General features: G+C 39.7%; 1 protein-coding gene across 2 annotated transcripts in view; it reads left to right on the top strand.

Moving 5' to 3' along the window:
• LOC137299209 (uncharacterized) overlaps positions 1 to 12,251 on the top strand; it is a 60,392-nt gene that overhangs the window by 41,725 nt on the left and 6,416 nt on the right. For both annotated transcript variants that reach the window (XM_067792507.1, XM_067831797.1), the window contains exons 3-14: positions 58 to 177; positions 669 to 720; positions 1,652 to 1,728; positions 5,040 to 5,241; positions 6,557 to 6,654; positions 7,111 to 7,246; positions 7,549 to 7,677; positions 7,827 to 7,937; positions 8,063 to 9,091; positions 9,996 to 10,059; positions 10,183 to 10,218; positions 11,959 to 12,016. In XM_067792507.1, coding sequence (XP_067648608.1) covers positions 58 to 177; positions 669 to 720; positions 1,652 to 1,728; positions 5,040 to 5,241; positions 6,557 to 6,654; positions 7,111 to 7,246; positions 7,549 to 7,677; positions 7,827 to 7,937; positions 8,063 to 9,091; positions 9,996 to 10,059; positions 10,183 to 10,218; positions 11,959 to 12,016 — 2,112 coding nt within the window. The remainder of the gene's footprint in view (positions 1 to 57; positions 178 to 668; positions 721 to 1,651; positions 1,729 to 5,039; positions 5,242 to 6,556; positions 6,655 to 7,110; positions 7,247 to 7,548; positions 7,678 to 7,826; positions 7,938 to 8,062; positions 9,092 to 9,995; positions 10,060 to 10,182; positions 10,219 to 11,958; positions 12,017 to 12,251) is intronic.

The raw sequence follows: 12,251 nt of genomic DNA, 5'->3' as shown, positions 1-12,251 counted from the left end.
TTTTGCAGTTTCTGATGATAATTTTATGCTAACATTTGTCTTGTGTTTCCACTTTAGGCGAAAATCCAAGAGTATGAAGCGGATGGTTTGTGATTGTACCACTTCACGAGAGGACCGAGAAATGGGATATGATGCTTGTGGAGAGGACTGTCTAAACAGAATGCTTCTCATAGAATGGTGAATGTTTTCATTGGATCATTAATACATGCCTTGCTTTTCTTCAAACATTTCCTACACATCGGCTTATATCTATATATTGTCCATTTTAGGTGGAATATTTATTTTATTAGTCACTATAATTCAGAGATGAGTTAATATCCTGCTGTAACATCTTAGGAACCATTAATCTACCAAGGTCCTCTTTTGCAAAGCAGTTCTCCTTTCTCAACAGATAAAGAAGTTTTGTTGAACACACTTTTGTCTTGTCAGTGCAGTAACCTTGTGGTGATGTGGGCTAGGATTGTCCTCACCACATTGTTTTGGATGAAATGGGTGACCGAGTTGGCTCTGTTATCAGGCTCGTTAATTTGCCTGATTGTCTTCACTATTTCTTGTTCTTTTGCTCACTGAATATGGTTGACACCGCCGTAAAACAAATGGAGATGAGCTGATCTGGTGTTGATTTCTGTTGTATGAACTATTGATTTATCTGTGTCCTTGCATTGCAGTGGCTCTCGCTGTGCCTGTGCTGAGTATTGTGACAACAAGAGATTTCAAAGGGTAGGTGCATTAGCGTTGACTTACAAAAGTGGGAGAGTTCTTATAAAGAGTTCAATGTCACCATAGCATAGCTGCATCCACATCTTAATGCCAGTTATAGTCAAGGACAATTGCTAAACCATTCAGAATGATGCTTTTCAGCAGTGTACTGATTTTGATAGATGACACAATCAGTTCACATTGATTATACTGACCTTATTACGACTTTTGCGACATTCCTTGCTAAAAGCCTTCCTCAGTTTCATGAACATCTGAGGTCTTTGCATTGCAAAGAAAGATGAGCTTAGTTGCTCAGCCACTGAAAGCAACCATCATGCATGTGTCACAGTTACAATGCATTATTAATATCACAAGATTTATTAATGTCACATGTTCATTTCTGCTCTTAATACAAATAGTATTCAGATATTTATTTTGACAGAATGAAAGTGTTTGCTGTTTATGTCAAAGGTGCTTCCAGCAAAGGGGCTCATGGGCTCTGTATTACCCAGTAATATTTCCAATAATAGCCTCATACTCTTGCTGCTTGGTTTAATGAAAATGGTAAATGTCTAAGACCTCTATCCATTTGAGCTTTATCCCCACATTAAGCCGACATCACTATTCCTTTAACAGTGTGGGCTTTCAGCAGTAGCTTGATGAGTGGATGACTGCATTCTATTGATTCAAATGTGAGGGTAGGGGTGGAACCTGGTGGTTAAAGCTCTTGTTTGTCATGCAGAGGATCAAGTTTGATTCCCCACAGTGTGCAAGGCCCATTTCTAGTGTCCGCTGCTGTGATATTGCTTGAATATTGCTGAATAATCACTTGCTGTTTCGAACGGGATCCTGTAAAGTCTTGTTGCAGGTAAAAAAAACAGGGGACCAGTGTGAACATCAGTCATCTTTGTAAACATTGATATCATGTTATATTACTCTGTTTTGTTTCCAGAAAAGCTATGCCGATGTTGATCCCTTCAACACAAAAAGTAAAGGCTGGGGCCTCAAAGCCAATTCAAAACTGGAACCGTAAGTTTTCAAGGAGTTATTTTTTGATGATTGTTGACTATCATGTTGATTCAGTTGAATTACTTTATATTTTCAAAAGACAGGAAATGCTTGTAACATATACAAGAAGTAAAATGTATTTCTTATGATTTCAAGGGCAAAGGTGGGGTAACTCTGTCAGTGACCTTGACAGTGATGATCATATGTTGCACATGGATATTTCCTCTAGTCAGTGCTTTCCTCTCTGTGCTTAGGAACTGTTTCTTTCATAGTTGTGTGTTGTTCATTGGTACTTCTGGTAGATGAGCTTACCTCTTGCACAAATGAGTTTACAGGACAACAATGAGTAATGATGGTTACCATCATGTAAATCTGAGCAATAAAAATTTCGGATTTTAGGGGGGGTTTCAATAATTTGTATTATATAATTTTTTACCAAACAGATATAAACAGTTACATGTCCTTTTATAATTAGAAAATAGTTTGGATATGAAAGTAGAAATATAGATGTCAATACTGAAAGAATTTCACAAAATAGTTTGAAATACTGAGGTAGTTTGAAATGGGCAGAAGTGGTTAGTGTTTCCCCAGTTACCAAGTAGCATGTCATGTTGCAGGTGTTCAGCATGGCCAAACAAAATGTCGTGTGTCATGGCTGGCTTGGTGTTTAACACAACACCCCCTGAAGGTCACCACAGCAAAAATCTTACTATGGTATGCATACATTTTAGAGTACGCAACTAACAGAACACAAAGCGAGCAATTGTAGCCCTCTTCGTGATCGCTGTATCGCATGCAAGAGTGCTGCATTTGCTTTGTCAAACATTCAGTGCAGTTCATTGTAAACAAAACTCAACTCACCCCAGCAATTGTAGCCTTCTTCGTGGTCCTGGTATCACATGCAAGAATGCTGCATTTGCTTCACCAAACATTGCATGCAGCAACACCAAGAAGTAACACGACATGACCACAAATCACAGCCCTTTATGTGATCCCTATATCTCATACAACAATGTTGCATTCATGTTTAGAAACAATGCACTGTCTTTGAAGATAGCGTGCTCTGTTCTCTGGGAGCTCCACATTCAAGTCAAGCTTACATTAAATAAGGTTACATCCACGGAACGTTGTTCTATGCAACACACCTCCACATGACTCATGATCAGTCCTAGAAGTAGATACAGTCCGTGTATTGCCATGTTCATGGGTGTATGTGATATAACCTATGTAGATCAATAACTGTACATCTGGGGGAACACCATACTGCTTCTGTTGACTGCCAGAATATTGAACAAAGTGTTCTGACAAAATAATAACTATCAATATCCAAATTAGGACTTAGGTGATAACCACATTATAGAACTGAACGTAATTTTATTATTGTTCTGATGACATCTAATCTTCTGTATGTTCCCAGTGCAAAAAATAAATTTAAGTAAGCCAGAAAGCACTTGAGTATCTACAGTCATAATTTCCTGTAGTATGTGTGATATAGAGTCAATAAGAGAAAATTAAGCATGGAAGTCAGATCAATGTTGTAGAGCAGAAAAACAGGGGCATAAGTATCCCCCTTAAAGGTCCCATGCAACGTAAAATACAATTTTGCACATTCTGACACCTTTTGGTATGCACTTACCGAAACGTATCATCCAAAATGCCAATTCAACATATAAGTGTACGAGAAAACACTTCTCCTCTGTTTTGGTAGACAATCCCCACCCTGATGATTTTACGTTGTCTACCAAAACCGAGGAAAAGTGTTTTCTCTGACGTATATTCCGTCAGTGATGGGTAATTACAATGTAGATGATCATGTAATGAAGCTACATAACAATGGGATAAGCACACGTAAAATCAATTTAATGACAGTAACTATATGTAGATAATTTAACCCCAACCTCGTCGGCCGGGTGGCAGTGTGGTAGATTGTCTGCCTACGAATCTGAGGTTTGCGGTTATAATCCCACTTGGGGAAAACTTTTGTATTGTGATTGTAATCTTGAACAATATTTTTCTGTTGATCTCAAACACTTAAGTATCATTTGAATGATGATGTTCATACAAAGTTAGGAAAAGTAAAACCTAGGAAGCAGTCTTTCTACCGAAAAGTAATACCTGTCCCTCCAAAATAAAAACGTCAAATGGGGTTGTTCTGAGAAAACAAGAGATTACCTAATATATAATGAGAAGCACACTGTACTTTTATATCGTTTGGGAAAAAAACGTGGTGGGTGAAAAAGTGGTTTCAACAGCTGTGCTGCGCTATGGTCATAACGCATGCGCAGTGAACAGGTTCGCGGTGCTTGACACAGTATACCTACCCGGAGTATGAGGTCGTGAGCAGTAGTCTAATCTTGGTTGTGTACACAAACAAGTAAATAATCTACTTGTTACATAAAAAAAATATTAATTTTGATGAGCATACACTGTCACAGAGAACACTCAGTGACTGGTTCATTGACTCTTGCATTTCTGCCTGTCTGCTAATAGCAATATGCAATGCGCAACTTCAATCATTGACCACATGCAGTTTGAATTAACACCTATCAGGCTTATACGCCATAAACAAAGAGCTGGCTAAGCGTATCAGCAAATGAGTCAGTGGCCAATGAAACGGTTTCATTATGTTGCACTTGAGTACACACCCGCTGACTCTGACAGGGTTTGGTATCGCAGCTGCTTTATTTCGAGAGAGGTATACCCAAGTACAAAATATTTGTGACTATACACTTAGGATTTTGTTTATTTGTTTTTTCTTCAGCAATGCATTTTATGTATCATGAACAAGTGATAACTGTGTTTTAATTATGTTTGATTTTTTGGATGCATGTGACCTTTATTTTAACACTGGTCAGTGTACTGTTCATCTGGATCATTCAAGATCCTAGTGTTATTCTTCAAAGCCTTTTAGAGATTTGACATCAAGAAGAATCTAAAGCTGTTCTTTTTGATATATTTAAGGACATTTTAAGTAAGTTACCTTTCAGTTTTAATGAATTACTAACAAAGTAATATATGCACTGAAACACCAAGGTTCCTTTTCATGGACTGGTGCAAATAGTGAAGTTTTTTTATGGTGTCTTCTGGAATTTTCAGGATTATTGTAATTCTTTCCTAAAATTATGTCTTGAATATTGCATTATTTTGAAATATGTATTTTCTGTGTTTCATATATGGATTTGGCCTGGCGCCAATGCTTAAAACTGTATGAGTAAGTGAGAGCCGATACAGTGAAAATGAAAAATCAAGTAAAATATAAATACTGATCTTCGATTTTGGTTAATAGCATACCTGTATTAGCAGTTTGCAAGGGCTACTGATCTGTGTTTCAGAAGCACTTTTGTGATGGAGTATGTGGGTGAAGTCCTCGACTATCGCCAGTTCAAGAACCGCACAAAACAGTATGCTAAGAACAGCACCACCCACTTTTACTTCATGGCCTTGAATGCAGATGAGGTAATCGATGCCACGTACAAGGGTAACATCTCCAGGTTCATCAACCACAGCTGTGATCCCAACTGTGAGACACAGAAGGTGAGGTGTCTTGTCTCAGCAGGTTCAATATGTGTCTGCTGTAGTTATTCAGGATGGGGTTAGTTCACTTGCTGGTTTATGTGTTGTCTCACTCAGTCAGTCCTGTAGACGAGTTTACATTAGATGAACTGTGAAGCCAGAAAGGATATTGGTACAGAATAGGTTACCAATCCTTGTTTGTCGCTTGTCATGTCCGTTTGTAATGTTGACCTGTTTGTATGTCTGCATGCAGTGACATGGTTGTTCAGCCACATGGTTGTACATCAACATCCTTATCCAACATACATGACATTGGTGTTCAACCACGTAGACATTATTATTCAACATACGTAGACATGATTGTTCAGGGTACATCAACATCCTTATCCAACATACATGACATTGGTGTTCAACCACGTAGACATTATTATTCAACATACGTAGACATGATTGTTCAGGGTACATCAACATCCTTATCCAACATACATGACATTGGTGTTCAACCACGTAGACATTATTATTCAACATACGTAGACATGATTGTTCAGGGTACATCAACATCCTTATCCAACATACATGACATTGGTGTTCAACCACGTAGACATTATTATTCAACATACGTAGACATGATTGTTCAGGGTACATCAACATCCTTATCCAACATACATGACATTGGTGTTCAACCACGTAGACATTATTATTCAACATACGTAGACATGATTGTTCAGGGTACATCAACATCATTATCCAACATACATGACATTGGTGTTCAACCACGTAGACATTATTATTCAACATACGTAGACATGATTGTTCAGGGTACATCAACATCATTATCCAACATACATGACATTGGTGTTCAACCACGTAGACATTATTATTCAACATACGTAGACATGATTGTTCAGGGTACATCAACATCATTATCCAACAAACATGACATTGGTGTTAAACCACGTAGACATTATTATTCAACATACATAGACATGATTGTTCAGGGTACATCAACATCCTTATCCAACATACATGACATTGGTGTTCAACCACGTAGACATCATTATTCAACATACGTAGACATGATTGTTCAGCTGCTAATTTGCCAAACATAGACTGCTATTGTAATTTCCAAATTCATGGTATTAAGCAATATTAATTGTGTTTGGACTAGCAAATCATTAAAAGACTGACAAACATTTGCCTTTTCATTCTAGGCTCTTTGTGATGTATCATGGAATAGGGCTGAAAAGGTTGCCTGTTGCCCATGCTTGTCAGAATAAAACAAGTTGAGATGTTTGTGCAGTTTTTCATGTGAGACTCTTTGTTGTGTGTGTCACAGTGGACGGTGAATGGTGAGCTGAGGATCGGGTTCTTCACTCGACGGCCAATAGCAGCAGATGAGGAGCTGACTTTTGACTACCAATTCGAGAGATATGGGTGAGACCCATTGATTTTATTCACCGAAATATTTGCACGTATCTTTGCAAGGAATTTTATCATTTGTTAATTTGTCTTTATGTTATATGAGAAAATTATGCTCATGAGTCATTATGTTCTGATACAAGCTCAGAATACTTGTACTTTACCACTAAGCAGGCACTGATAAATGATTCACTCCTGAATAAGTTGAAGGGAAGTCATGCCAGTGTCATTGCCTGTACATTACATTGAGAATGCACAGTTGTGTTGCTGAATATTGCCTGTACATTACATTGAGAATGCACAGTTGTGTTGCTGAATATTGCCTGTACATTACATTGAGAATGCACAGTTGTGTTGCTGAATATTGCCTGTACATTACATTAAGAATGCACATATGTGTTGCTGAATATTGCCAGTATGTTACAGGGAGAATGCACAGAATAGTTACTGAATATTGCCTGTATGTTACAGTGAGAATGCACAGAAGTGTTACTGTGGGTCTGAGAATTGCCGAGGATACATTGGAGCAACCAAGGCAACCCCAGTGAAGAAGAAGAAGGACAAAGTTGTTGACAAGAAGAAGAAGGAACTGTTTGAAGATGAATCAGTAAGTGAACTATTCAGTACAGATAGTGCAAAATTCAGACCAGTATTAGCAGACAGAACCTAGCAAATCCTCGGAGAGTTTGGGATTTCCTGTTTGAGTTGCATTAAAGGAAAAGACAAAGGATGTTCCAGTGTAAGCTAAGCCTCTAAAACCTCACAAGGTCAATAGATGGAAGTATCTCTGGGTAAGTAACATAGCATTTGTGCTCAGTCAAAGAGACATGTGCTTCTGGGTTTGTGTGCTTAGTGATGAAGATTTTTCTGGTCTAGTAAGGTGTTATGACATTGTGTGCCTGGTTCCAGTTGGAGGAAGAGTTGGAGCGCATGCAGCAACAGGGCATGAAGAACAAGGACCATGTCCTGTCCCTATGTCGGCTCATGGTCAAGGTGGAGGAGTGTGAGCATCGCAAGGTCATCCTTCGGATACTTCAGGTGAGGACATCTTAATTGTTAAAGCAATGGTGAACCAGTGACCCTGTAGGAGGATGTGATATATTTTATGAAAAGAATCCAGTGTATTTTGAGTCAGGTTGAATACTAAGGTGAAGGATGGTGTTCAGCTGTATGTTTGGTTGTGACAGGACACTCAGGAACCAGCCTGTCTGAGACTGTTCCTTGACTACCATGGCTTGCCTCTGCTGTGGAGCTGGATGGCTGACTCATCACAGGAGGATGAGGAACTCAAGTATCTGGTGAGTAAGTTCAACACTATTGTTGGGTTTTTCGCTTTCCTGAATGTGGTGTTTGTGTTCAGGAATTATGATTGTGTTAAGTGCGGGTAATATGTTTACACAATATCTGTGGTTCTATTTTCCAGATATTGTTCACATTGAAGTTGCTGCCCATTAACAATAAGACAGTTTTGAAAGACAGCAAGATTTTAACTGTTGTAAGTCAGCTAGCAGAGTTGGAGTCGACCCCAGTGAAGTCTGAGGCAGACTCAAACACGAACAGTGATGTTCTCCCTCTCCCCTCCACTACATCAACACCTGTGTCTATCTTGGCATCCAGCAAAGATACCAAGGACAAAAACAAGAAAAAGAGAGTGACATTTGCTGATGAGGCTACTAGTTCAGATAGTGACATCTCGGATTCCAGCAAGATCACTTCCACTCAGCCAGAATCATCAGCATCTGACACCGTGTCTGATTCTTCGGGAGCAGCTGGAGGTTTCTCAGACATTTCTTTCAAAGAAATATCATATTCGGAAGGGTATGTGGACTTTTCAACTGAAGGTAAAGAAGCAGGTGAAGAAAGTGAAAAAGCAAAATCTGTGTCTACTCTGCAAGATGCTGAAGCAAGAGGGAAGGAGGAGGGAGCTGTGATTGATTCTGCAGATAGTTCTCAGGGAAGAGATGAGATGGACAAAGTCGATATCTCTGTTGAAGCAGAGAGCAGTGCTACAGATATATCAGAGAAAAGGATGGAAGCTGATGAAGCAAAAGGAAAGACTAAAGAAGATGGTGAAAACGTGTCTGATGCTTTGGAGAGTGAGAGGAAAGACATTGTTATTAGTCCCAGTGAGGACAACAGCAAATCAAGCACAGACAGTGACAGCTCATCAAAGTCAAGCACTGACAGTGACAGCAAAATCCAGGTTGATGCATCATCCAGCAAAACTGATGTAGCAGAGACCCAGCATGAGGCAGCAGAACCCCAAAATGAGGCAGCCCAGACCAAGAGTGAGGCAGTTGAAGCCCAGAATGAGGCAGCTGATACACAGAGTGAGGTAGTGCAGGCTCAAAGTGAGGCAGCAGAGAGTCAGAGTGAAGTGCTTCAGGGAGGTGATAAGAAGAGTCTGTCAGTACTGGCCATAGAGCTTTTGGAACAGTGGAGTGGCCTGAAGGTAATCGATAAATATACCTCAAATTCCAATGAATGTAACATAACAAACTCTTAGATTTTTTTACCTTAGTCTGTCTTACAAACCTTGAACCTTATTTTTTTCCCTTTAACCCACCACTGTTGCTTATACACACGTCTAAATGAAGGAAGTCTAGATTTCCTCAGGTTCAGCGTCTGTTACCATCTGCAAGAAAACTAACTCACTTTGGGGTTCCAGTTACAATGTAAACATTTTAGAAAGCTATGGCTGGCTGGACAGACCAACACCTTCCCTTGTGGTCAGGACACTTTGTAACGTTTGCCTCTCTGTATGCTGCATGAGCAAACAAGAGGTTGAAGCATGAGGCTGGTGAGCCTAGGGCCAAGTCCTGCACCATGCAGTGAAATATGGACACATTCAATGGTCTTGAATAGGCAAGTCTGGCGATAGCAAGTCTCCATAAAACTGTTTTGGTAAATAGTGGTTTTTATTGGCTTACTGCATTTGTTTTGTCCCCCACCATGGTTTTGCAGGAATGATGCTAAACGCTGCATAAAACTAAACTCACTCACTTAATATTGCATAACTCCTGGTCTGATAAAGGTTCTTCACACATTTGGACAAGCCCCATGACTGAAGTTTAATCATGAACACAAGGATGGTTTCTTTTGATTTACCTGCACACTGAATATGACAGTCATTAAACCTTTAGCTGATGAGAATTGGAAGTAGTCATTGTAACACCAATGTAGATATAATAAGTTTCTGATCACATGTCACATTGTGGCTCATGTTCAGTTTAGTTGGAGCTCTTTGTTTCTCTGAGACTAAGATTTAGTGATTTATACGTTTGCTTAGTAAATGATTGTCTGAGACTTTGACTAGTTTGAGGACAGTAAGTAAGGCAACATGAATCTATTTGCAGGAGCTTTTCAAGATTCCAAAGAAGGAGAGAGATGAGGAGAGGAAGAGGACAGAAAAAGAACTAGGTGAGAGGTGATGAAATCAGGCAACACATTTACTATGACAATGACAATATAAGTACTATGACAATATAAGTTAATGAGGTAGAGATTCTCATGGTAATACATTGTTGTTTCATTGGTTTTCAGATGTTCAGTATACTGAGCGGTCCAATAGAAAATCAGGTGAGTTGATCATATACTCCTGTCTTCATTGTTTACTGTTACCACCTTAGCTGATTTCATGATATAAACTCAACAAAAATAAAAACTTTACACTCGTTTCAAAGTCAGTAATTAGAACATTTTGGAAAATGGGTTTGAAATAACGATTTTATTCAATTCTCTTGTCATTAAAGATGCTGTAGCGTACAGATCATGTTTGTCATGGAATCGGTTCCACCAGAAATGCAACTACAATGTCCATGATCAAAAACTATGAGTCACAACTTAATGAAATCATGTCAATATCGGGTGTGTCCTCCATGGGCGTTCACAACTGTGATACAACATCTCCTCTTGGATTGGATGATGCGCCACCATATTTGTACCAACATCGCACCAAGCTCCTGCAAGTTCTGTGAAGGGTTTCTTACTTGACGGTGCCGCCTGCTTAAAACATCCCACGCACGCTCTATGGGGTTGAGGTCGGGAGATCTTGGCGGCCACTCCATGATATTGATGGGGCGTTCCTGAGGAAATTTGTGTTTAAATTGGCCGTATGAGATCTGGCGTTATCCTGTTGGAAAGTCAGACCTGGGCCATGAGCTGCCATGAATGGCAAAAGCTCTGGAATGAGCACCTGATCCCTATATGCTGCCGCATTAAGGTTTCCCTGGATGACAATGCATTGGGATCAAGCATGACCATTGATAGCACCCCAAACCATAACGCTACCACCCCCGTATCGTTCCACTTCCTGTATGCAACACTTGGCATTGCGTTCTCTTCGATCAGCAAAGGTTAATGTGAACCTTGCTTCATCACTAAACACAACCCTATTCCAATCTCGCAGTCTCCATCTCAGGTGACGTTGGCGTCGATGGAAACGGGTTAGAATTGGTCCACAATATGGTCGCCGTGCATGAAGATGAGAAGAGTGCAGGTGATTTTGAATGGTTTAGGCAGTCACTCGACCTCCAAACAATACATTCCCAGTGGGTGTGACAGTGACAAACCGATTACGCAAATGACGTCAGACAATCTGTCGGTCTTCTGCGTGTGACATCACATGTGGTCAACCAGGACGAGGGAGGTCAGCTGTGGTGCCAGTTTGATGGACATGTGTCTGGAGATAATGGATGGTCTGTCGACTGCATCCCATAACACTCGCAACATCCGTGGCGGACGTTACCATATTCAGCATGCCAATGGCATGTTCACACTGAATGTTTGACAGTCGTGACATTGCAAATTAGCAAATAATTAAACATAAAACCATGTTTTTCTGAGATGACTCTCTACTCTGCTACCGTGAGATCAATTGCACGTGTATCAATAGGTCATGTGACTTGTGGCACGTGGAAACATGATTTTAGCACACAGTGCTCTCCCCCTTTCCACGTAGGCCCGACCAGATAAATGAATGTGTGACGTAATGCCTTTGACAATGCATTTAACCATAATCACAGCAAGAACTCTTTCAAGAAAAGTTTCAAAACACTATTTGAAAAATGACGAGTGTCAAGTTTTTATTTTTGCAGAGTTTATCGGCCGTCTTAGATAACATTTAAATTGACAGGGATTAACATGTCCATTCCATGGGTTAGGCAGATTTCATGTCTTTCACACAAGGGTCCTTTTCAACAAAAGACAAGTCAGTTTAGAAAATTTATTAAGACATTTATCATGTAAAATTGGAGATGAATGTTCTCTCTTTAATTTACAAACATTAAACAGTGAACTTATTACCTTTTTATATTTTAGGGTTGCCCTCTAAACGTAAGCGGAGGCGAGATGACATGTCAAGCCCCTACAGAAGCAGGTTAGCAAACCTTACATTTCAGTACTGTCAGAAACTCACATGCTATTTAAGATATGCATGATGTTTTTAATGCCCAATGAAGAACGATGAGTAAAGATGCATATATAGTGAGTCATGGTGCTTCTGTATGGAAGCCACGGTGGTCATTTTCTAGCTGCTTTATAGTTTCTGATGTAACATTTATACTGACTGCTTTTCTTAAAGCAGCAATAAAGCCCCTCTGTCTAATGGATCT

Source organism: Haliotis asinina, chromosome 10, assembly GCF_037392515.1.
Source record: "Haliotis asinina isolate JCU_RB_2024 chromosome 10, JCU_Hal_asi_v2, whole genome shotgun sequence".
Lineage (NCBI taxonomy): Eukaryota > Metazoa > Mollusca > Gastropoda > Lepetellida > Haliotidae > Haliotis > Haliotis asinina.
This window is presented reverse-complemented; position numbering and strand designations above follow the sequence as displayed.